This window comes from Oryx dammah, unplaced genomic scaffold (assembly GCF_014754425.2).
Source record: "Oryx dammah isolate SB20612 unplaced genomic scaffold, SCBI_Odam_1.1 HiC_scaffold_20, whole genome shotgun sequence".
Classification (NCBI taxonomy): Eukaryota; Metazoa; Chordata; class Mammalia; order Artiodactyla; family Bovidae; genus Oryx; species Oryx dammah.
Genome location: NW_024070204.1, coordinates 57,444,143 through 57,470,921, shown reverse-complemented (window position 1 = coordinate 57,470,921; position 26,779 = coordinate 57,444,143). Strand labels below are relative to the sequence as shown.

Here is a 26,779-nt window from a genome sequence, read left to right as displayed (position 1 = left end):
ACTGCCCAAGGATGTTCTAAGAGGGAATCAGCCGACACTTCTAGATGGCTCTGATCCAACTGTATCTTCCTTCCTGAAAAAGAATTTAATCTCCTTGAACTTGAACCAGGTCTCAGGCCTCTTTGGTGTAGGCAGGCAGGGGCTAAAGTTCTCTGAAGTCATTTTCAAATTTATATAATCTGACAGCAGGAGATCTTGCTTTATTATTAAAAAATTTTTTTATTTTATACTGGAGTATAGCCAATTAACAATGTTGTAATAATTTCAGGTGGTCAGCAAAGGGAGTCAGCCATACATACACACGTATCCATTCTCAGGGGATCTTACTCTAAACTCTGTGGTAACAAGATTTAGTTTTCCCCAACTTCCTCCTGTAACTAAGAACTTTTATATACAAGTATGAGCACATAAACACACATACTCTTACATGTATGCTTTTGAGCTTCCCTGGTGGCTCAGTGGTAAAGAATCTGCCTGCCAATGTAGGAGACACGGGTTTGATCCGTTGGTCAGGAAGATCTCCTGGAAAAGGAGATGGAAACCCACTCCAGTATTCTTGCCTATGAAATACCACAGACAGAGGAGTCGGGTGGGCTACAGTCCATGGGGTTGCAAAAGAGTCAGACAAGACTTGACTTAACTAAGTAACAAAGTACTCACTTCACAGATAAGAAAGTACTCACTTCACAGATAAGAAAACTGAGGTTAAATTACTTCCTCAATATCCCACAGCTGATTAGCTGTAAAAGTGGGGATAGAAATAAATTCTTCTGTATTTGCAATGTCCTTCCCTTTCTTCTGCTTCTCATTTTGGTTTCTTTTTTCAATCACTTTTACTTGCTGTATTGGGGAAGCAATGGAAACAGTGACAGACTTTATTTATATGGGCTCCAAAATCACTGCAGATGGTGACTGCAGCCATGAAATTAAAAGACGCTTGCTCCTTGGAAGGGAAGCTATGACCAACCTAGACAGCATATTAAAAAGCAGAGATATTACTTTGCCAACAAAGGTCTGTATGTCAAAAGTCAAAGCTGTGGTTTTTCCAGTAGTCATGTATAGATGTGAGAGTTGGATCATAAAGAAAGCTGAGCGCCAAAGAACTGATGCTTTTGAACTGTGGCATCAGAGAAGACTCTTGAGAGTCCCTTGGACTGCAAGGAGATCCAACTGGTCTGTTCTAAAGTGAATCAGTCCTGAATATTCACTGGAAGGACTGATGCTGAAGCTGAAGCTCCAATACTTTGGCTACCTGATGCGAAGAATTGACTCACTGGAAAAGACCCTGATGCTGGGAAAGACTGAAGGAAGGAGAAGGGGATGACAGAGGATGAGACGGTTGGATGGCATCACAGACTGACGGACATGAGTTTGAGCAAGCTCCGGGAGTTGGTGATGGACAGGGAAGCCTGGCATATTGCAGTCCATGGATCGCAAAGGGGTCGCTCAGACAGGACTGAAAGACTGAACTGAACTGATACTTACTGTCAGGTTTTTGTGCTACTATGGTGAGGAGGGCGTTCTCAGGCAGCTGCCTGCACTCTGGGCAGGAGGGCTGCAGAAAGGCCTGCTTGCTGACTCCTATACGCTGTCACAGGAGTCTGCTTTTGTGTAGGCCACAGGCAGAGTGAGAAACCGCACTACATGAGGACACATTTAGACTGGGACTAGTTCTGATCTATTCAACATCATTTATGGAACTCCAATTAAGGTCAGGCACTAGGGAAACAAGACAGACTATCTCCTTGACACGCTTTAAGTCCCACAGAGGAAGAAAAGATACAATAGCAAACAGTGTTACTCTGCAGTTAGTGAGAAGAGGGGGGAGTACTTGGGAAGCACAAGAGGACATTGGGCTAATGGGGAAACTAAGGCAAGGAAGTTGATGCTTTATATTGGATCTATTGACATTTAAGAGCCTGACAAAGGTACAAGTTTCAACGTATTATGACCAATGACTAGACTTGTACATTTCAAAATCAAGAAGGCATGGTGAAAGAAAGTGAAGTCGCTCCGTCGTGTCCGACCCTCAGGGACCCCATGGACTGCAACCTACCAGGCTCCTCCGTCCATGGGATTTTCCAGGCAAGAGTACTGGAGTGGGTTGCCATTGCCTTTTCTGATATATATTTTGAAAACAAATTAAATCCATCCTTAAACTTATGAAACAGAATATTAAAACACTGTTGCCTTTATCTATGTAATAGGTCACCACTCCCTTGAATTTTGTGTTAAATATTTTCTTCTAGTTTTACCACTTACATTTACATTGTTTGAATCTGCCCCAGTGGCTCAGCAGTAAAGAATCTTCCTGCAATGCTGGAGACTTGGGTTTGATTCCTGGGTCAGGAAGATCCCCTTGAGAAGGAAATGGCAACCCAATCCAGTATTCTTGCCTAGGAAATCCCATGGATAGAGGAGCCTGGCAGGCTATAGTCCATGGGGTCACAAAACTGTTGGACATGACTTAGGGACAACACACTAAAATCCCACTAAATACACTGTTTACTTTTGCTCCTTTTGGCCTTTTAAAATGATATCTCGTTGTATGCAGTGTTATGGAGTTCCTTTTTTTCATCTGTTGTTACTAAGATTTTCCTCTGCCTTTAGAAAAGGCAGAGGAACCAGAGATCAAATTGCCAACATCCGTTGTATCATCAAAAAAGCAAGAGAGTTCCAGAAAAACATCTATTTCTGCTTTATTGACTATGCCAAAGTCTTTGACTGTGTGGACCACAGCAAACCCTGGAAAATTCTTAAAGAGATGGGAATACCAGACCACCTGACCTGCCTCCTGAGAAATCTGTATGCAGGTCAGGAAGCAACAGTTAGAACTGGACATGGAACAACAGACTGGTTCCAAAAAGGAAAAGGAGTACGTCAAGGCTGTATATTGTCACCCTGCTTATTTAATTTATATGCAGAGTACATCATGTGAAACTCTGGGCTACATGAAGCACAAGCTGGAATCAAGAATGCCGGGAGAAATAGCAATAACCTCAGATACGCAGATGACATCATCCTTATGGCAGGAAACAAAGAAGAACTAAAGAGCCTCTTGATGAAAGTGAAAGAGAAGAGTGAAAAAGTTGGCTTAAAACTCAACATTCAGAAAACTAAGATCATGGTATCCAGTCCCATCACTTCATGGGAAATAGATGGGGAAACAGTGGAAACAGTGGCAGACTCTATTTTCTTGGGCTCCAAAATCACTGCAGATGGTGACTGCAGCCATGAAATTAAAAGACTCTTACTTCTTGGAAGGAAAGTTATGACTAACCTAGACAGCACATTAAAAAGCAGAGCCATTACTTTGTCAACAAAGGTCCATTTAGTCAAGGCTATGGTTTTTCCAGTAGTCATGTATGGAAGTGAGAGTTGGACTATAAAGAAAGCTGAGCACTGAAGAACTGATGCTTTTGAACTGCAGTGTTGGAGAAGACTCTTGCCCATCCCTTGGACTGCAAGGAGATCCAACCAGTCCATCCTAAAGGAAATCAGTCCTGAATATTCATTGGAAAGACTGATGGTGAAGCTGAAACTCCAATACTTTGGCCACCTGATTTGAAGAAGTGACCCATTTGAAAAGACTCTGATGGTGGGAAAGATTGAAGGCGGGAGAAGGGGATGACACGGGATGAGATGGTTGGATGGCATCACCGACTTGATGGACATGAGTTTGAGTAAACTCCGCGAGTTGGTAATGGACAGGAAGGCCTGGCATGCTGCAGTCCATGGGGTCACAAAGAGTCAGACGTGACTGAGCAACTGAACTGAACTGAAGATTTAGTCATGCTGTTGCATGTTGCTGTAGTTTATTTTCTTCACTACTATAAAACATTCTATTGTAAATATATTACAGTGTATTGACCCATTTTCCTTTTGATGGAAATCTGAGTTGTTTCAGTGTTTTGCTATTATAGATCGGGTTGTTATGAATACATGTTGAATTTCACCCGTGGAAAATGGAAACTATTTTTAGGTAAATGCTGAAGTGGGCGTGGGGAGGGTGTGCTACGTTACAGAGAATATAAGATCCAACTTCATAGGATTAGATTTTTTTCTGCATTAGTTGTTATTATTATTATTTAAAAAATCAGTTTACACATATACTAGCAGTGCACAAATATTCCCATTGATTCCTGTCTGCACAGATACTTGGCACTGTCAGACTTTCATTTTTGTCAATCTAGTCAGTGAAGAATCTGACTGCAGTCTTTATTTGAACTTCCCTGACTTAATGAGGTTAAGCATTTTTTTCATGTTTAATTGCCATTTGTGTTTCATCTGAACTACCTTCCATGTCATCTGATCACTTTGCTATTGGGATGCTTGTCTTTTTCACTGAGTAAAGTATTACCTTATATATTGTAGGTACTAATGCTTTGCTAGTTTCATGTTTTGCAAATTTCCTTTTTTAGTATTTGATTTTTTTTTTTGTATTAGTGTCTTTTTACTTTATTAATAGAAGTTCTTTATTTTCATGTAGTCATGTTTATCAGACTTATAGTTAGCACTTTTGGTGTCTTTTTTAAAGAAATACTTCCCGGCTCAGATGTCATGAAGGTTTATTTCTATATAAACTGCCAGAAGCTTTAAGTTTAGTTTTTTAAAACTTTAATCCATTAGAGATTGTTTTTCATTTGGTTGTGAGGAAGCAATACGATATTTTTTGCCCCACATGGATAGCCCACATCCTTGCATCAATTACTGAAGGCCTGTTTTTTTAATTTGTTACCATTTCTTACTTCAGTTTGAGGAACATTTACTAAATATTTACCGTACTTTGTACCAGGCACTCTGCCAAAGATGCAAAATAAAATCAAATGTGACACCTTTTTCCCTTGAGGGCTTTAACATAAAGTCTACGTGACTTCTGGCAAGTATTTACCAACCACTTCCATGACTTGGAGAAGGAATGGCAACCCACTCCAGTATTCTTGCCTGGGAAATCCCATGGAAGAGGAGCCTGGTGGGCTACAGTCCATGGGATTGCAAAGACTTGGACATGACTGAAAGACTAACACTTTCACTTTTTTTCCATGACTCTTGGAAAGTTACCATTTCTGAGCCTTAGTTTCTCTACTTATAAAAAGGGATACTTCACAAGATTGGTATGAGAGTTAAACTAGATAACTGTATTGCTATATAACTGTAACGTAGCATTACTAGCCACGCTTGGGAAGGAAGTAGGAAGACTACAGCACGTTGGTTAGTCTCATGCCTTACTATGATATCATCCATCCATTTAGTCCACTTGCTTATTTTAAAGGTTGTGAAACAAGACCGTGAATCTGATGATACTCCCTAGACTGTAATGTGGTGTCCCTTGAATCTGGGAGATTGTCGTGACTAGTCAGTCAACATGGTTTTGCAGAAGTGATGCTATGTGACTTCTGAGGTCATAAAATGCAGTGCAGCTTATGTGTAGAACATGCTGTCACATCCGTGTTGAAGCCCTCTGTCTCCAGGAAATGAAGTCCTATTGCCTGATGCTGCCCTGCTGGGAAAGTCCAAATTAGCCCACAGAGAGACACTATATGGAAGTGCCCTGAGGGGACACAAAAATAGAGATATCTGGCTGGTCTACCTGCTCCAGCCACCATGGCCTGACATCACACGGAAGACTCCAAGCCAGAGCTGCTCAACTGACACTTTCCTGAATTCCTGACCTATACAAACTATGAGAGAAGATAAAAAGACTGTTACTATTTTCAGTCACTAAGTTTTAGAGTTACATGTTATATATATACATCCACAGATAGTTAGAATGCTTACTGGGCACAGATTTTGTATTAAGGAACTGTGAAAAAGAGTAATTTCATGCTTCTATTAAAAAAATAACAGAAGCTTAGTTATATCTAACTAAGATAATACATTTGATTATTGGCTACATTGGTGGTACCTTGAGATTATTATTTAGCGCACCCTCGTTCAGGTAGAGCAAGGCTGAAATTGATGACTCTATATAAATGTAAAATCCTATTACTCAGTCTAATGAAGGCTTTATGTATTATATCATGGTTGCTCTATTTTTACTTAGAGGAAAGTTAAAGGAAAAAATAAACAGAAGATTTAAATACGTCTAACTTTGTTAGGTGTGAATGATGTGAGGTTTACCATCTATTCAAGCATCCAACTCTAGCAAAGAACTGAAACTGATAGTTCTAAATTTTTAAAAATACCAACTGAAAAATATTACTATTTGTTAAGGTAAGTATTTAAATTTACCAAATAAGGTCCAGTACATAAACAAGCACAATGGTTATTTAGTGGGATCAGAGGCCAATACATACAAAATATAAAAGTTTAACAAAGAAATCTAAAGTGACAAACCTCCCAGATCTTGATGATATTTATAGGAAATCAGAGAAGGTGGAAAAGTAACAAAAACAGTAGACTCAATTAATAACATTAAGATTGCAATACCTTTTTGAGGCTAGAAAATCCCAAATGAGAACTCATAAGTCAGGATAAAAAAATACTTAATCAAAGAAAATTAGAAAATACTAGGGAAAACTTCTATAGTACATATATAATATCCAGATAGAAAAGAAATTAGATTATTTTGGGATGAAATAAAAATCAGAAACTATAATGGCCATGATTTGTATAGAATAACAACTGGAGTCAAAAGTTGAAAAGAGAACAATTTAGTAAAAAATAGTCATAGAGTTATTTTATGTTATTTTTAAAGTCCCAAAGATGAACAATTAAGAGTCCTCATAGATGAACACAAATTAAGGGTGAAAAATGTCTGACATGAAAAAATAGCACATATGTCTTACATGTCTAAATAAATTTTTGTTTACACATGCCACAGTGAATTACAAATAAAAAATTTGAAATAAAACAGCTTTTAATTTCAATTCTTGTCATAATTTGCTAAAAAGAAAACAATCTTAGAGATTTTGCATATGCAACATGCAAAATTAACAAAAATGCCTAGGACTATAAAACCTTGGTTGTTTTCCAAACAAATTGCTGAGAACCATGAAAATAAAAATTCAAAGCAAAGACATGATGAAAATGCTAGGAAGCAAATCAACATTGGTGATGAAAAGAGTCAAAACACTCAAAGGAGACCCACCTAGAGATTTCATAATCCATAATTTCTGTGAGTCCTGAGACATGTAAGAATGACAGAGAGGAATGTCTCCAGCATGCAGAATCAAACAGTAAGTCATCAGTTTTACAGCCAAAACCACATGATTATTTATAGACAACTCAACTCCATTTGAGCTGCAATTTTTTTTTTTAATTTAAAGAAGTTTTTTCATTAAACTATTAAAGTTCATGATAGTTAAAAAGTCTTAGATTTATAGATGTACACTGTTTTATTATACTTGGTCTTAAAAATTTTTAATGAATGTAATTAGTAGTTCAACATAAACCTAGGTGGCATAATATAACACTATGTTGTGCCCTCTATTATAATAATTAGAAACAAAATCTAGGCACATTCAAATACTTTTTATCATTGGTCAAAGGCTTTTCTGTCTTTATTGTTGTTTTTTTCCTCTTAAAGGAGTTATAAGATCATTTACCTTTAAATGAACAATTCTCAGAAAGATATCTTGTCTCATGCTCATCTCAATATCAAAACGAGAAAGTCTTTTGTCTGCTTCTGTACTTGCAGCTCGTACTTCTTTGTCAGAGGAGACATGCTGGGGAAAGTCTAGCATGGTTCGTTCCACTGTTAATAGAGGAAAAACACCACAAGGACTCATCAAGTTGGTATTAAGAAAAATACCTCATACATAGGTGAATGATTATCCTAATATAAGTCTTTCATTATATATTTTCTCTAAAGGCTCCTAAGGCTTTTGAGAAACAGAGTCTAAAATAGGACTTTGCTATTCCAGGGGCATTGCTAAGAACAGTAAGGGTGTGCACTGAGGAATTAATGAAGTATGGTTAGAGTGCAATTTATTATCTGGGAATGTAGAGGGGAAAAAAAGATGTCCTTTTTAAAAAAAAATTTTATTGGAGTATAGTCGACTTACAAAGTTGTGTTAGTTTCAGGAGTACAAAAAAGCGAATCAGTTACACGTATACATATAACCACTCTTTTTTAGATTCTTTTCTCATATAGGCCATTACCAAGTATTAAGTAGAGCTCCCTGTGCTATACAGCAGGCTCTTACTAGTATCTATTTAATACATATATAGTACAGTGTATACATCAATCACAATCTTCCAATTTAAAAGATACAGTTCTCATATTGAAGCATTTTATAGTCTGGGAGTTGGGGGTAGGGCACAGTACATGAAAAGATAAACAACAATACCAGGACAGAGCAGCGTAGCTGTCAAATGAATGGGACACGAACTGAAAGGCAGCAATACCAAGGGCTGAGGCATTAAGCCCTGCCGGTGGAGAAGGCTGGGCCTTAGAGGATGGGCGGGGGGAGAGGAAGAGCTCGCTTGGGGACTGGAGAAGTAGAGACCGCAAGCTCGGGGACTGGCAAAACAAAGCATGTTTAAGATACAAGCAGGTGATTTAGAGGGATGGGTTTGTTTAGAAAAGTTCTTAACCTTTACAATAGACTCTTAATCTAACCAAAGTCATGAACCCTCCCCCAAATGTAGGCATTCATACAAACATAAAAAGCTGCACTGCATATAATTTCAAATGATCCTCAGAAATCTCAATGGACATATCCAGTAAGCAGCTGAATATTGGGGCCCTTCCTGTTAAATGATAGTGGTAATGTCTTCTGTTCTCACTTTCCCATGTCAAACTTGGTAGTTGGATTTTTCAAACATTTGTATTTTGACTTTAATTAGGCAAAAATCTGATGTCTTGAAATAATCCATACTACAGCAAAAAAAAAAAAAAAGAGTATCGTTTACAGGGAAGTTGTGGCTATGTTGTGACAATTAATATATTTTAATTTTACTCTTTAGCACTTTGAAGGTATTGTAAATAGGTTAAATTTACACATGTGATATATGGTAAATGGCAAAGCTACCCTTTACATACCAAGGAACTGTCCAGTTAAACAAGCTACCTTATGCATATCAGTCCTCTTATAACATGGTTACAAAGAAAGCTATAAAAATGCCACAAATACCTGAACAAATTCATAGTGTTTGTTTTTTAAAAAATTAGATAGTTATTTAAAAAAATCTATTCTGAAATCAAAACATTTTTATGATTAACCTATGAAGAGAAATTCACAGGAGAGGGAGAACAAATATCACAAAAGTGAAGTTATATTTAAAAGATGTATGATTTGGGGAGAAAAAGCAGAATTTAAGATCATTCTGTTTTAAAAGATTTTTTTCCCCACCTATTTTTACATTTCTTAAATGCATAAGCTATTACCCTGGCACAGCATCATAGCCATAACTGACTGAAAATGTGAGCATGTGTACCAAGGACAAACCACTCACAGGGTGGAAGAGGCATGTGAAATGGCCTGCTGAGAGAGCTCTGCTGAATGGGGATCAACTCCCTTCTTTTGATCTTTTTTACTGAAGATTTTAAGTTCAAGCCTTGTAGCAAAATTTAGTGGCCATTAATGAGAGTGAAAAAAAAAAGTCACTGAGTCATGATTCTGTGTGACCCCATGGACTGTAGCCCAACAGACTCCTCTGTCTGTGGAGTTCAGGCAAGAATACTGGAGTGGGTAGTCATTCCCTTCTCCAGGGGATCTTCCTGACCCAGGGATGGAACCCTGTATTGCACGCAGATTCTTTACCGTCTGACCCACCAGGGAGAAGAGGGTGGTAGCAGGTGAGATGGTTAGATAGCATCCCCAACTCAATGCATATGAATTCCAGCAAACTCCAGGAGATAGTGAAGGACAGGGAAGCCTGTTGTGCTGCAGTCCATGGGGTCACAGAGTCAGAAACGACTTAGTGACTGAACAAAAACGAGAGTGAAGAAGCTGGTAGTAAGCGGCAGAAACTGAAACCGAAATGCAGAGGGAAGAGAAAGTAGTCAGTCCCTAGGTCAGGGTAGGACACAGGGTAGGGGACTCTTGGTATGGGTAAAGAGGTGATGTGGTCACTAGGGCTGCTTAAGATTTTGGACAACCTTCCAAATTCCAGAATTCATACAGATGTTTATGATATTCAGTTATAGCCTATGTTCTTAGCCCAGTTACCACACAGCCAAGATTGTTTAGGCATAATTATCCTACGAAATTCTTCGAGATAACTGGCATGATTCTTCATTCCTTATAATTGAAAGGGTCTAACAGTTATATTGGGGGTTTCCTAGGTTGGGCAGTGGTAGAGAGTCCACCAGCTAAGCAGGAGATGCAAGAGGTGGGTTCAACCCCTGGGTCAAGAAGACCCCCTGGAGCAGGAAATGGCAACCTTTTCCAGGACTCTTGTCTGGAAAATTCCAGGGACAGAGGAGACTGGTGGGCTGCAGTCCATGGGGCTGCAAAGAGTCGGACATGACTGAGAAACTGAACACACAATGTATTATAAAAATAAAATATTTTAAGTGTAGGAAATATGGAAAATAGAGAAAAGTATAAAGAGTAAATTAAAAATCAACTATAAACTTAGTACCCAAGACATTGGACATTATTAAAATTTGTTTTCTTTCTCTGTCCTTTTAATGTTACTAAATACTGCTCCTAAACATGATTTTAATGCCTATATACTATTATAGAGGGTGAATGTGCCATAATTTATATTCTACTAGTTGACACTTAGCAGTTAGTTGTTTCCAAGCTTTTGCTATGATAGAGTACCTGTTTATACATAAATTTAAACATGATTTTTCCTATATCTGGTTATTTCTTAAATTATACCTAAATGGGGAATTAATTATTGGGCTAGGGTATGCACTTGTTAGGGCTTCCCTGAGAGCTCAGTTGGTAAAGAATCTGCTTGCAATGCAGGAGACCCCAGTTCAATTCCTGGGTCAGGAAGATCCCCTGGAGAAGGGATAGGCTACCCACTCCAGTATTCTTGGGCTTCCTTTGTGGCTCAGCTGGTAAAGAATCCGCCTGCATGTCTTAAAAAGTTTTGATAGATATTGCTCTCCAGAAAGCAGCTGTAACAAGAGTGTATATTTTATAGCACCTCAGGTCACATAATAAAATTTTTTACCTTAGGTAATATAATTCTAAGCAATTATGAATCATTAATAATTTAAGCAATTACAAATCATTATGTAAAAATCAATGTCTTGTAAAATTGGAAAATGAATTGTCGAGTCGGGAAGCATAAAATGGTTTATGATGCCCACAGAATGAAATATTGATATGTTTTTGCATCCTACTCACCTATATATTTCACTTCTACGTCTGCCAGTGCCTGCAAACAGTTCTTGTAAGTTACCTCCTTAATGTCAAGCATTCCAATAGCATCGTACACCTGTTTGGTCTGTGAGATGAGCTCCTCAGTTCTTGTTTTGATTTGCTCTGGTGAAAGATCCCATCTTAAAACATTCCTACCAGCTGCCATATAGGAAGACATTGCCTGAAGGGGAGACATCTCTTCTCTTCCTAAAGTCATTCTGAATAAAATTCTGGAACCACCAACTCTAAAAACAATCAGAAAAGGATAAAAATTAGGCATTTTGTTGGTTCAAAGTCAACAGATAAATGTGTATTATTTAATTAAATTTTAAATTAGAAAGAACTTTTTATTCAAATTAAGCAAATTTCTTTCAGGTGAATACATATTCGTGCTACTAAATGCTCTTGTATTTACTTGCTTTCTTGACTAGTTACAGAGTTAATGGAATTTGGACTTTCCAAACACTGAATTACTTATGTAATTAAGTCAGAGAAATAAAGGTAGGTGTCAAAGATATAATATTGATAATTGTCCTTTATAAATTAAACCAGTAGTCTTTTTTTTTTAATTTAAATTTAATGTTTTACTTTACAATACTATATTGGTTTTGCCATACATTGACATGAATCCATCACAGGTGTACATGAGTTCCCAACTCTGAACCCCCCTCCCACCACCCTCCCCATATCATCTCTCTGGGTCATCCCAGTGCGCCAGCCCCAAGCATCCTGTATCCTGTATCGAACCTAGACTAGCAATTCGTTTCTTACATGATAGTATACATGTTTCAATGCCATTCTCCCAAATCATCCCACCCTCTCCCTCTCCCACAGAGTCCAAAAGTCTGTTCTTTACATCTGTGTCTCTTTTGCTGTCTCGCATACAGGGTTATCATTACCATCTTTCTAAATTCCATATATATGTGTTAGTATACTGTATTGGTGTTTTGCTTTCTGGCTTACTTCACTCTGTATAATCGGCTCCAGTTTCATCCACCTCATTAGAACTGATTCAAATGTATTCTTTTTAATGGCTGAGTAATACCCCATAGTGTATATGTACCACAGCTTTCTTATCCATTCATCTGCTGATGGACATCTAGGTTGCTTCCATGTCCTGGCTATTATAAACAGTGCTGCGATGAACACTGGGTACATGTGTCTCTTTCAGTTCTAGTTTCCTTGGTGTGTATGCCCAGCAGTGGGATTGCTGGGCAGTAGTCTTTCTTATTTAAACATTTTTCTCTTGCTAATATTCACCTACTATGTATGTAAACTCAATATTTCGATATTCAGGAAGGAAGTATTTTCAAAATTATTTTTATATTGAACAATTTAAAAAATGTATTACCAAAATTTCATGTAAATCAATTATGTTGATATGAATTTATGACTTAAAAAATAAAATCTGGTAGATATTATCCTAAAGATAAAGGTAAAAAAAATTAAAAATTATACCAATCCTTTAACCCCTTAAAATACTGAAACTGAAAATTAATGCCATATATTTGCATATATAGTTATAATATGGAATTCTTGAGCTTATAAATAAAAATATTATAATAGCTAACATTTATTGTGTACTGAATGTTTTTCAGTTAAAACTCACAATAACCCTATGGGGTAGATATTGTGGGGTTTTTTTTTTAGCCAGTTCAGTTCAGTTCAGTCACTCAGTCGTGTCCGACTCTTTGCAACCCCATGAACTGCAGCACGCCAGGCCTCCCTGTCCATCACCATCTCCCGGAGTTCACTCAGATTCATGTCCATCGAGTCAGGGATGCCATCCAGCCATCTCATCCTCGGTCGTCCCCTTCTCCTCCTGCCCCCAATCCCTCCCAGCATCAGAGTCTTTTCCAATGAGTCAACTCTTCACATGAGGTGGCTAAAGTACTAGAGTTTCAGCTTTAGCATCATTCTTTCCAAAGAAATCCCAGGGCTGATCTCCTTCAGAATGGACTGGTTGGATCTCCTTGCAGTCCAAGGAACTCTCAAGAGTCTTCTCCAACACCACAGTTCAAAAGTCAAGGGGGTTCTAAAACACAGAAAAGTTAAGTAACTTGCCCAAGGTCACACAGCTGGTGATATAGTGAGAGCCTTGGACTGCAAGGAGATCCAACCAGTCCCTTTTAAAGGAGGTCAGTCCTGGGTGTTCATTGGAAGGACTGATGCTAAAGCTGAAACTCCAGTACTTTGGCCACCTCATGTGAAGAACTGACTCATTGGAAAAGACTCTGATGCTGGTAGGGATTGGGGGCAGGAGGAGAAGGGGATGACAGAGGATGAGATGGCTGGATGGCATCCCTGACTCGATGGACGTGAGTCTGAGTGAACTCCGGGAGTTGGTGATGGACAGGGAGGCCTGACGTGCTGCGATTCATGGGGTCGCAAAGAGTCGGACACACTGAGCGACTGAACTGAATTGAGGATTAAAAAACAAGTAGAGAGCCAGAACCTACTCTCTTAACCAGAATACTAAACTTAATTCCTATTACCTTACAAGACCCCAAAACGACCTTTGATGTAGGCAGGACAATATTCCCCTTTAACAGATGATGCAATTGAGGCTAAGAAAGGCTGAGTGACTGACTTAATGCCGTTTGTTCAACAAATACTTCTAAGCATGTACTATGTCTACTCCTTGCTACAGGCACCAAAGACAAAAAGGCAAATTGACTGGGACCCTTCTATTTATAACATATATAGGTTATAATATAGTGAAGACAAATTGATTAAGAGTTAATTGTACTACATTGAGATGAGTTTTATAGGGTAAACAGGGAGAACTCTGAAATATCACAGAAGGAGCTTTTCTAGAAAGATTTTCTAAAAGGAACAATGAGCAAGCCAAGATGTGGACAATGTATAGCAATTATCCAAAGGTAAAGACTGTAAGGAATGAAAAACCTGAAAAGCTTAAGTACAGACTAGGGAATGAAGAGCCTTGGGAATCATTTAAGAGTTCAGACCTACTCTAAGGGTCACGACAAAGCCACTGAAGGGTTTTAATCAGATGAGAGACGAGAAAAGACATGTGTTTTAAACAAATCACCCAAATTATAATGAGTTGAAATGTTTAGAAAAGAGGGCTCATTCCAGAGGAAAGCTGTGATGGGAACTGGGGCATAATATTATGGAATACCTCACTAGGAAACAGGAGGAACTGGAGTGACTTAGAAGATATTCAGGAAGTCAAGTCACTATGACTTGGTACTGAACGTATTTTAGGAAGAGGTGAGATGGTATCTAGCCTTCTCTCCTTGAACTAGAGGGACAGACAGAGGCACCATTGCTAAAATAGGGAACTTAGACAAAGGAGGAGGCTCTCTGGTGGGACCCAGAGAAATTCAGTTTTGGACGTGCCAAGTCTGAAGCAGCTGTGGTGCAAGTCAGCAAAATTCATTACTGTTGAATGTAATTGGAGTGACATGGGTGGTTGAGCTGGCCCAGGGGAATTTGCAGAGGGAGAACAGACCAACCGGACTCTAACTCTAGTTTAATCATTGAAACGGAAGGAAAGAAAACCAAGTAGGAGGGGGTCAAGGAATTGTGAAAAGTGAACACTGAAAATGGGAGGGGTGAAGGACAGTGTGATGGATGAATTTCAAGAAGACACAAAGTCTCTGTTGAATTCAGCAACAGGAATGTCACTGATGACTCTGGCAAGAGCAGTGTCAGACAGGTGGTAGGGGTGGAAGTCAGATTACTACGACTGAGGGTATGGAGGTGAAGAACCAGAGAGAGTGCACCTCAGCAACTCTCCATGGAGCTGGCTGTGAGAACTGAGGGGTGTAAGGGGCTGAGACACAGAAAGGTACATTATTAACATACTAGAAGCCTTAACCGTCTGACCCCCTTAACCGTCTCTCCTAATAACTGATGTCTCCTATGTGAAACATACTGGTTGATAGTTACACTCAAGGCTGGCAGACTATTTTCCAATGTATTTCCACATTTCTCCTTCAACCAGCTGAGTTATATATTTACCAAGAGTCAAGTTTATTTGTTACAAAACTGTTTATACTTATTATACCCATTTTCATGTAACTGAAGTATTTAACTGATTAAATGTGTGCCAAAAGAATGATCTGTTGTTTAGGTCAACTACCTTGGGAACACTTTAAACGTGACAGTTACTAAAAAGCCAACCAAAAACTGCTGTTAGAGAAGATTTAATACAGAACTACAAAGATTCAGCAGGTCTCTTAACTCAGATTACTTATGTGTGTCTGGAGTGTGCTTGCTTCACTTTAAAGAGACTGAAACTGGAAGTGAAAAATAATGCATTTTTGGTAGAGTTTACTCAAGGACAGTGAAGAACGCCGATCAAGTGATTCACATTTAACAAAAAGGCCTTGCTCTTACATCAAAATATTTTAAAATACTCATTTATGTTCTGTTTGAATATATTATTTGAGCAATTTGTAATTTTTAATGATTCTGTGTGAAACCAGTTTTTTAAATTACTTATTAAATGACATCTGGGTTTGTTTGGGAAGATCCCCTGGAGAAGGGAACGGCAACCCACTCCAGTATTCTTGCCTGGAGAATCCCATGAACAGAGGAGAGCCTGGTGGGCTACAGTCCATGGGGTCACAAAGAGTTGGACAAGACTGAGCGACTTTCACTCACTCGTTCACTATTAAATGACATACGAAGTGGAACTTCCCTGGAGGTCCCATGGTTAAGACTGTACCTCCACGGCAAGGAGCATGGGTTTGACCTCTAGTTGGGGAACCAAGATCCCACATGCTGCATGGCTGGCCAAAAAAAAAAAAGGAGGGGGACATATGGAGCAAGGTGCTAACAGAGGTAGGAAGAAGTGGCATAGGTCCCTGGGCAGAGCAAATTGTATGAGATAGGAAGAGAGACTGTAGTCTAAGCAAAATCAATGAAACAGGTAATATGGAAGTAGTTAGGCTATACTAAAAACGATTAGATGTCTGAATTTAAGAAACCAAAGGTTAACACTGACAAGAACCACGATATTTTCCTGGAAGTGGATGGCTGATATAGTTGAAGAGTCCAAAGAACCGACAGCCTGGTACTGGACAGACAGTCTTCGTGAACACTGGAGTCAGCAGTCTGATGGCTGGACCTGGGAGCAGAGAAGAAGACTGAACCAGAAACTAAAATCGTCAAAGAATGGGGGGGACCAACCGGGTGGGTGGGAGAGGACATCATGAGCAGGGTACTGTGAGCCTCAAAGGCACTTTTATGGCGTGGTGAAGAAGTGCTGGCCTGTGAGCAGATCTGGGGGTAAGGAGGCAATCGGGAACAGAGAAGATACCAGCCTTTCCTCCTTACTTTGTGATATGCGGTGTGGAAGAAAGAGGGATATGCGGAAGTACTTTCCTCAGAGCTGAATGGATTTCAATAAATGTTAGGAGGAGAAAAGAGGATCCAGAGAATATGAAAACAAGGAGGAGTCGGTTTTCCATGGGACAAGGGCTCTGGAAATAACAAAGGATGAGTCCAAGTACTTCCAATAGCTAAGCATGTGTTTTTTTTTTTGTCCAGCTATTCACCTCTTCCCCTATCTGATCATATACACACTTTCTTCCCAGGCCCCATGCATCCCTGACCCTCAGCACTGCTGTGAGAGAAAGGGGTCTCATTCCTCCTGAGTCTAAATGAGCAGGCTGCTGTCCTTGACCGCAGCTGGCATCCATCTTAGAGAATGAGTGGAACCTGACTTAAAGGATGAAATAAACACTGCAACTAGAAGAATAAAGGAAGGAAACCAAATATTTACTGATATCACCGATCCCTTAGATCAACTAATTCTGAAGCCTGACCTAGAGCTAGACTTTCCAGTTATGTGAGTCTATTGTTGAAAGCCAGTTTGAATGTGGTTTTGTGCTATTTGCCTCAAACAGGATCCTAGCTGGAAAGGAAAGGAAAACTGATAAAGAAATGAGCAGAGAAAAAAACAAGAAGAAATGAGCAGAGAAAAAAACAAGACATACAGGTCAGAGTATAAGACCTTCCAAGCCTGGAGGGTCTCCCAGGCTTGGTGGTGGCCTAAAATAACAGGGATGTGAAATGTAGTGTGTTGGCTGAAAATGTCCAAAATACATATTCCCACAATCCCTCATGGATACACAGAACGGAGGCCTTGAAGAAGGAGTGAGCCATGACCCTGATTGGTTGGACTTCCAAAGAAGTTGCAGGACAGATAAAGAGGCTGGCCATGGGATCACTGAGGTAAGGAATAGTAAGAGGGACAATGATGAGTAAAACATAAGATTTCTACATCCCAATACCCTGCTCCTTTCACCACTCCTCTTAGAACAAACCAACTACTATGGACACATTTCATTAATGTTAAATAGCTTTAAAAGAAAATTATGTCAAACATCTCACTGATATGATGACTTCCTCTGGTTTTCATTTATTTCCTAACATTTATCGAAAGATGGAGCGTTTGGTCACAGCACACCTGATCTTAACTTGGTTAAACTGATGACGATGTCAGCAGCTCTATCTTGGCTGAATGGCTCTACCCAGAATCACCCCTGTATGGCTTCTGCGGCAACTAACAAGAAGCTACCTTAAAGTGCAATGATTTCCTAAATAGATGTGCTAAGAAGAAAGGAACAGAAGTTAGAAATCATGATTTCATGGTCAACAGAACACATGAAAATTTTAATCTTATACCTTCTTTTCTCATCGTCTGGGATTCTGTCGCACTTCCATTCAGGATTTATAATTCTTGTTACTGAAGAAAAGGAATGGAGCCAGAAGGATTCCCTAATACTTCTAACTAAAGCATTTTGATCTGTTGAGAATTTTTCTCCCTTCATCGCCTCTGCTTTCTCTCCTCCACTGGTTTCTGCTGAGCACCCCTTCTTTGCTCCTTTATTACGATTTCAGCCTCAGTCAGTGTTTTGGATGCTGGTACCGTGACCTCTTCCCTGCAGTGTCTCTGCAGCCCTGGAGAACTGCACTTGGGGAGGAAACCAGTGCGCCTGCCGTCATTCTAGCAACCGTGCTTGTATCCTCGAGGATCTAGTGAGGATTTTTTAATTGAATTTTTGCAACTGAGAGCTACAAAATTTGAAAGCAGGCAACACACCGTGATCTTGTCTTTCTCTACAGGAGTTATTACATGCAGTTATGTGAACATGAAAATCTAGATTAAATCCAAGATTCCCATAGTCTAATTAAACTCTAGCTTTCCCGCCCCCTCTCCACAAACTCCCAGGCTATTATTTCAGTCCCAACCACACCTTCATTTTCTCCTCTGTCTTTGAAGCACTTTCAATGCACAGCTCTGAATTTCTAACCAAGAAATAATACAAAATACCATAGTTGAATTGACAGGAAGACGCATTTGCTGGGACTCTAGTCTCCTGTGTCCAAAAATCAAATATTTAGGTGAAGAAAGCAAGCAGCACAGATTTTGATTGAGATTACCAGGCTAAAGAATTTTGCTTTGACAAATGAGCATGCCATTGTTACTGTGAGTTAATAATTGTCTGAAAAGTTTAGCAAAATATTTTATGGAATGTACTTTCAGAAATGTTCTGATTGGGACTTCCCTGGTGGTGCAGGGGTTAAGAATCCACCTGTCAATGCAGGGAACATGGGTCCCATCCCTGGTCCAGGAAGATCCCACGTGCCACAGAGCAGCTAAGTCCTCACGCCACAGCTAGAGAGAAAGGTCCATGCCCTGAGAAGAAAGACTGCATGTACTACAACTAAGACCCAACAGAGCCAAAAATGAAGAAATATTTTAAAGAGAGAAATATTCTAATTTACTGCGTTCATTTTCTTTTGAAGCATAGTTTAAAGGCCTCCACGTCCTTCCACAAGGTGTCTTTGACTGTGTCAGTTCATACAGATCTGAGCTTGTATCACCTTTTAGCTGTGGCATCCGTTTTAGACACAGAAATAACTGCCATCCACTTGTTCAATTGGCTGGTGTTGTACGCCAGATCAGACTAGGACTTTTCTAGCACAATAACCATTGTACTTATCTGGTGTCACAACCCTAGCATCTCGCTGAGCACACTGTAGATGCTTTACGTATTTGAAATGAGATGGTATTAACACGGCTGAAACATTATCACAACACTATCTCCCTTCATTATCACAAATAAACATCCATTCAGGAAAGTGTGTTTTCTTAGGGCCAGGACTAGTGTGAAACTCCACGACGTACAATGTCACAACTTCCATTTCCCCAGAATTTACATTTAATCCATGCTCCCATCCTTTCCCTATAGTGTAGTAGTTTACAGTTTGCATGGCATTTCCTGAAATTTGTTAGTTCTTCTCTGGTTATTTTGTCAGAACCATGCCTTTTCAATCTTGATTCCCACTAGTCACAAAGTTGTCTTTTTCAGCCATTGACCTAACTAAATCACCCCCGCCTTACAACTTAGAAGCCACAGCTCAAGTCCAGGCTCCTTTCAGCAAAGCATACGGGACTCCTTAATTCTGGATTTCTTCAATGCCACATTGCAGCCGTGCAACTCCCCAAGGATCACTTGTTCCTTTAGGCACCTAGCGTTCTTCTACCTTGAAGCCTCGAGCCAGGTAGCACTTTATCCCCTACTTCTATCCTTTCTAACACAGTAGCCACATGTGGTTATTTAAAGTAAACAAAAGAAAAAATGCAGTTCTTTAGTTGCACTAGGCACGTTTCAATTGCTCAGGAGCCACCATGGCAAGTGGCAACCATACTCGACAGTACAGAGAATATCACCATCAGAGCAGAAAGCTCTAAATGACAGTGCTGTGTTGGTGATCTCCTTCCCGGAATGAGTGTATGCCTGGATCCTCCTGTTGGTATCCTTTCTCTTTTCGACTTGTAAAGCAGCTCCCTGGTGTCTTCTTTGGAGGGAAGAAAGAACAGAGACAGTGAGGAAAGGAGGAGTCTTTGGCCGAGTAGTTTCTACGTGTCCGACTCTTTGGGACACCATAGACTGTACAGTCCATGAAATTCTCCAGGCCAGACAACTGGAGTGGGTAGCCTTTCCCTTCTCCAGGGGATCTTCCCAACCCAGGGATTGAACCCAGGTCTCCTGCACTGCAGGCAGATTCAAGCTTCCCTGGTGGCTCAGCTGATAAAGAATCCGCCTGCAATGCGGGAGACCTGGGTTTGATCCCTGGGTTGGGAAGATCCCCTGGAGAAGGGAAAGGCTACCCACTCCAGGATTCTGGCCTGGGGAATTCCGTGGACAGTATAGTTCATGGGGTCGCAAAGAGTCAGACACAACTGAGTGACTTTCACTTCCTATGTGTCAGGCAATGTTAAAAACACTTATTTAATCCTAACAACATTCTGAGAAATACGTCTGAGGAAGCACTATTTTCAAGAGCATCAGTGAAGTAAAAAAGACTATATAGTTCTTTCCGTAAGAAGCAGGCAGGGCCAAAAGACACCAACAAGTATAATTAAAATATAAAAAACACTTCCTATGAGATTGTTTGTGTATGTGCTACTCACTCAGCTGTATCCAACTCTTTGTGACCCCATGGACTGTAGCCCATCAATTTCCTCTGTCCATGGAATTCTCCAGACAAGAATACTGGAATAGGTTGCCATTTCCTGCTCCAGGGGATCTTCTCGACCCAGAGACTGAACCCAGGTCTTCTGCACTGACAGGAGGGTTCTTTACCACTGAGCCACCAGAGAGGCCCTTAGACCCATATATCTAATACCTGCTGGATAACTCCACCTGGATGTCAATGGTCACCTCGAATCCAATACATCTAAAATTAAAGAGACCAACCTTCCGTAGGTCCCAGAACCAAACCTGTCTTCCTCTTGTACTCCTAACTAGTAACAGGGGTATACTCAAGGAAGATCACCAGTGTGCATTCAGTTGCCCAAGTCCAAAACCTCAGACTACAGATGTCTTCTGATCTACTTTCCAGACTGTCTGCAGATAATCTTCTTAAAAGGTTAAGTTTGATCATGTATGCTCCTTCAGAGGCATGGTTCAGGATCAAGTTCTGACTCCACAGGCTTCAGGATCAAGTTCAAGCTGCTTAACGGACAAGGCCCCCTGGATCTGTCCCTTTCCATGGCTTTCTCAACCATCTTTCTGCCCTCAAATCTCTGCTCCAGGCATAAGTAACTACTTTCACATCTCCTGAAATTGTTAGGCTCTCTTCAGGCCTCTGCAGTGTTTTCCCTCTGCTGGGAACACCTTTCTTCTTCCTTACCTGAGGAACAACGCCTCTTCCACATCTCATTTATCTTTCAGATCTCAGTTCAGACTTCATCTTCTCCAGGAAGGCTTCTTTGACCACCTCCAGCTGTTTTAGAAATTCTTTCTCTGTGCTCTTAATCTATTCTACATGTCCAGTGAACAAAAGCACTCATCACGCTGAAGACTATTCACTTACATACCCAGCTCTGCATTCACAAACTCTGAGCAGAGACTGGGTTTTAGTGATATCTGTAGACCCCGAATCTATCACAGTCTGTGGTACATGTACATTTTAACTGTGACAAGTTTACCCGAAATTTTTCTCTTAAAGTTATTTGGTTAGTATTTTCCTTCTATCTACATGTTTAATATAAAAGGAGTTCCATCTGAGAGTGTTTAACTTTCATGGAGCATTATAAAGATCCCTATTTTGCATTTAGGGGATATAGACCAGATAGAAGGGCTTCCCAGGTGGCGTGAGTGGGAAAGAACCACCTGCCAGTGCAGGAGACACAAGAAATGCAGGTTTGATCCCGGAATTGGGAAGATCCTCTGGAGGAGGGCATGGCAACCAACTCCAGTATTCTTGCCTGGAGAATCCCATGGACAGAAGAAGCCGGTAGGCTACAGTTTCATGGGGTCGCTAAGTGTTGGACATGCCTGAAGCGACTTAGTGTGCACACACTTACGCAGCCTAGACAGATTGGCAAATATTGGATACTCAAGTATCCCGAATACTGCTAATATTTCTCTTCTGAATGAACTGTTGCCACTGGGGAATCAGATTCAGGAGCAGTATTCACCAGCTAGTTATTGAGCCTCCCGGTTTGCATATTTACATCAGGATTGCCAGGAGAAAACATCAACAACCTCATATATGCAGATGATACCATTCTAATGGCAGTAAGCAAAGACAAACTAAAGAGCCTCTTGATGAAGGTGAAAGAGGAGAGTAAAAAAGCTGGCTTGAAACTCAACATTCAAAAAACTAAGACCATGGCATCTGGTCCATCACTTCATAGAAGGGGAAAAACTGGAAGCATTGACAGATTTTATTTTGTTGGGATCCAAAATCACTATCGACAATGACTGCAGCCATGAAAGACCCTTGCTCTTTGGAATGAAAGCTATGACAAACCTAGACAGCATATTATAAAGCAGACACATCACTCTGCCAACAAAGGCCTGTATAGTCAAAGTTATGGTTTTTCCAGTAGTCACGTATGGATGTGAGAGTTGGACCATAAAGAAGGCTGAGTGCTCAAGAATTGATGCTTTCAAATTGTGGTGCTGGTGAAAACTCTTTATAGAGTCCCTTGGACAGCAAGAAGATCAAACCAGTCAGTCCTCAAGGAAATCAACCCTGAATATTCATTGGAAAAACTGATGCTAAAGCTCCAGTACTTTGGCCACCTGATGCAAAGAGCTGATTCATTGGAAAAGACCCTGATGATAGGAAAGATTGAAGACAAAATGAGAAGGGGGCAGCAGAGGTTGAGATGGTTAGACAGCATCATTGACTCAATGGACATGAGTCTGAGCAAACTCTGGGAGATAGTGAAGGACAGGGAAGCCTGGTGTGTTATAGTCTATGGGGTTGCAAAGAGTCAGACATGACTTAGTGACTGAACAACAACAACAAGAAGCCCCTAACGAAGTTAAGCATCTGGTATTTGAGCCACTAGTGTTCCAGACAACAGCTTTTTCATTTGCAGACCTTTTAATTTGACCTAGGATCAAACTGTTTTATGAACAGAATGTTCTGGAATTAAATGCCTTAGAATAAGTCATCTTTAACAGCAAACAGAGAATCACATTCTTGGCCAAGATCGTTTCTTTTGATGTTTTTTAGTGGAATTAATGTCCAGAAAGACCATTCTGGCTTGGTTTTTAAGTTTACAAAAAATATAATTAAAATACAAAAAATGGTACTTATATCTCTACTTAGTCCCACTTTCTTTCTCTGAATTTTAAAGAAAGATATGTCCCCTAACCCATGGTCTTCAGCTTTTGAGTCCTGTAATTTTCTCATGTACTGACTACACTGCCTTGTTTATCACTGATTCTTCTACCAAAAGCACTCTGGCAATGTCGCTTTTCTGCTTTCCTAGTCCTTCAACTTTTCTGACCATTTCTTCTTAGTCTCCTTTGCTGGCTTCTCTTTCTGTAACCACTCAAAAAAGTTGGGTGTTTTCCCATGAGTCCATCCAAATGTCAAGATGGGGCTCCAGATCCATAGATATCTCAAATGCAACACGTTCAAAACTTGATCTTTCTTCTGGATTCTCAATCCCAGTTTACCACTCTTCACCTATGCTCTGAAGCTAGCAGCTGGTCACACATGTGAATGATGAGTATCATCATCACCCCTAATATTTATTGAAAGTCTATTAATATGCCAGGCACTATACCAAGAGCTTACATGCATTTTCTTATTCAATCCTCCCAACCAGCCAAAAGGTAGGCATTATTAATACAATTTTCCTGGGCAGAGAGAAATAGTGTGCTCAAGGTCATATAGCTGGTATGGAGCTGGAATTTAAACCCTAATTACAGAGTCCATATTCTTAACTACCATGCTATATTCATGGTGCACCTGAATCTTAGGGAAAAAAATCAGATTTGTCACCATCTGCATCTTCCTGATTTTCCACCCTGATTGTAATGAGGAGAGAAGAAGGTAGGTAGCTGAAGCATATACACTGACATCACTTGTCTGATCTCTCTGTACCACTCTCTGAAGGGTTGCTGCCAGGACTGTGGAAGGGTGCCCCACTTCAGCTTTCATCCATCTCTGAGATATAGCCCAAGCAGGCATGAGCAACTTTTAGTTACCTGTGTCTAAAGGGCTGTTGTTTTGTTCTGTCGCCCAGGCACGTCAGACTCTTTGTGACCCCATGGACTGCAGCATGCCGGGCCTCCCTGTCCCTCACCATCTCCCAGAGTTTGCCCAAGTTCAAGTTCATTGCATTGGTGATACCATCCAGCCATCTCATCCTCTGATGCCCTCTTCTCCTTCTGCCTTCAACCTTTCCCAGCATCAGGGACTTTTCCAGTGACTTGTCTGTTTGCATCAGATGACAAAAATACTGGAGCTTCACCTTCAGCATCAGTCCTTCCAGTGAATATTCGGGGTTGATCTCCCTTAAGATTGACTGGTTTGATCTCTTTGCTGTCTACGGTACTTTCAGGAGTCCTCCAGCACCACAGTTTGAAGGCCTCAAAAGAGTAAAACAACTCAAACGGAGACAAGCTGATGGTGACCCTTTGCACTCAGGCCTCACTTTTTCCAGAGTCCTTTGATTATTCTTAGGTAAGCAAGTATACCACTTGATGAAGTGTATGCCTAGGAAGTTCCAAATGCTTTCTTAAGGTACTCAGGCAAACCAATAATACACATTTCTTGTAAACAAGGTTCAGTTGAGGCATCCTATGCAACGAATGCTAGTTATTTATTCCCTGGTGATTTCTCAGGTAAAGATACTGATTTGTTACCATCCTCTGTGATTACGTTTCCATTGCAGATTATATCTCCCACTCCCAAAAGGGCTCATTACAAAGGGCTTTTCCATGAAATAAATTAGTTGATTCGCTCATTCCTTTAGGAAATACTGAGATTATGAAGATGAATAAGATCACAGTTTCTGCCTTTCAGCTTATAGACTTGTGAAGAAGAGACACAGAGATAGATGAGAACATCAGGCAGCAAATTTTATACGAATAAAGCGATGGGGAATTTGTAAGAAAGAACAAGTAACTCTACCTTGGGGAGATTCTTTTATATTTCTAAGTGTGCACACACACAACCATAGCACTTGGTTCTCCTCTTTCTTTTATATTCTGTGTATAAAATACTTTATTATTATTATTAGCTGTCAGTAAACAGCTAATAGAATTTATATAAATAGCTTGTGCTCAGTCGCTTCAGTCGTGTCTGACTCTTTGCAATCCCATAGACTGCAGCTCAACAAGCTCCTCTGTCCATGAGATTTTCCACGCAAGAATACTAGAGTGGGCTGCCATATCCTCCTCCAGGGGATCTTCCCGTTCCAGGGATCAAACCAGTGTCTCCTGCATTGCCAGTGGATTCTTTACCACTGAGCCTCTGGGGAAACCCCTAGAATAGCTTACTTTTATTTTTATTTTGATTAATATTTGTGGAAGGTCTTCTAAGTATATTCTAGGAAATGTTACTCATAGTAGTTACTTATAACTTCTAAATCTTAAGTTTAATGTTTTAGGGTCTATATGTCAACTGCATCTATAAAATCTGAATTGAAAATTTTAAAAATAAATGATACTTCTCCTGAAGAGTGTTTTGGTCTTTTTTCTTTTAAGTTCTGTTAGGAAAAAAGCACAAGTTTATCAATTAAGCTTCTCTACAGTACCTGCTGCTGCTGCTGCTAAGTCACTTCAGTTGTGTCCGACTCTGTGCGACCCCATAGATGGCAGCCCACCAGGCTTCCCCGTCCCTGGGATTCTCCAGGCAAGAACACTGGAGTGGGTTGCCATTTCCTTTTCCAATGCATGAAAGTGAAAAGTCAAGGTGAAGTCGCTCAGTCGTGTCCGACCCTCAGCGACCCCATGGACTGCAGCCTTCCAGGCTTCTCCATCCATGGGATTTTCCAGGCAAGAGCACTGGAGTGGGGTGCCATTGCCTTCTCCGCTACAGTACCTAGTACCTGGTAAATATTTGTTGAATGAATTAAAATCTGTGTGAATGTTGAATGTCAGCCATAGGTTAGTTGGAGATCCACTAGTATGGCTGAGTGATCTGTTCTTCCCAGGCCAGGCCAAGAATGAAGAAAACATCCTCCTCATTCCACTAGAAAGTAAGCTCTTTGAGAGTGAAGACCGTATGTATCTTAGTTATCTTTTTACTTTTCAGCAAATGTGGAAGAATGTATCGGCACATAGCATATATGTTGCAACTGTTAAATCAAGTATAAGAGAGCAATAAAAAATCTAAATTAGCCTGCCTTAGAATGATTAGTAAATTCAGCCCCGGACACTAAGTAAATATGGTGATAAAGCAATCAAGAGAAAGTGCTGGGATAATAAAGTTGCTGAAGAAAAGTAATTAAAATAAGGAATATATCATAATGATACTTTGAGTCATGGACAGATTATCTACAGGACATGCCAGTATACTTAGTCTTACGATTCAACTGCTCTTGCTTCCACCTGCTGGCATAGGAAAGTAATTTTCAGATTGGGCAGAAAATGTTAAGCAGCTCGAGAAAGAAACTGTATGAAAAGTTTGAACTTTCAAAGTACTCTTGAAAAGGTAACACTACACTTCCCATAAACAGCAATTTACAAAAAGGTACACCATGAACTCAGCTA

General features: G+C 40.1%; 1 protein-coding gene across 1 annotated transcript in view; it reads right to left on the bottom strand.

Annotated features, from left to right (window-relative positions):
- The window catches only part of NLN (neurolysin), a 95,716-nt gene that overhangs the window by 48,662 nt on the left and 20,275 nt on the right, over nt 1-26,779 (bottom strand). The window contains exons 2-3 of the mRNA XM_040262621.1: nt 11,253-11,512; nt 7,548-7,696 (exon numbers count right to left, since the gene is read on the bottom strand). Coding sequence (XP_040118555.1) covers nt 7,548-7,696; nt 11,253-11,512 — 409 coding nt within the window. The remainder of the gene's footprint in view (nt 1-7,547; nt 7,697-11,252; nt 11,513-26,779) is intronic.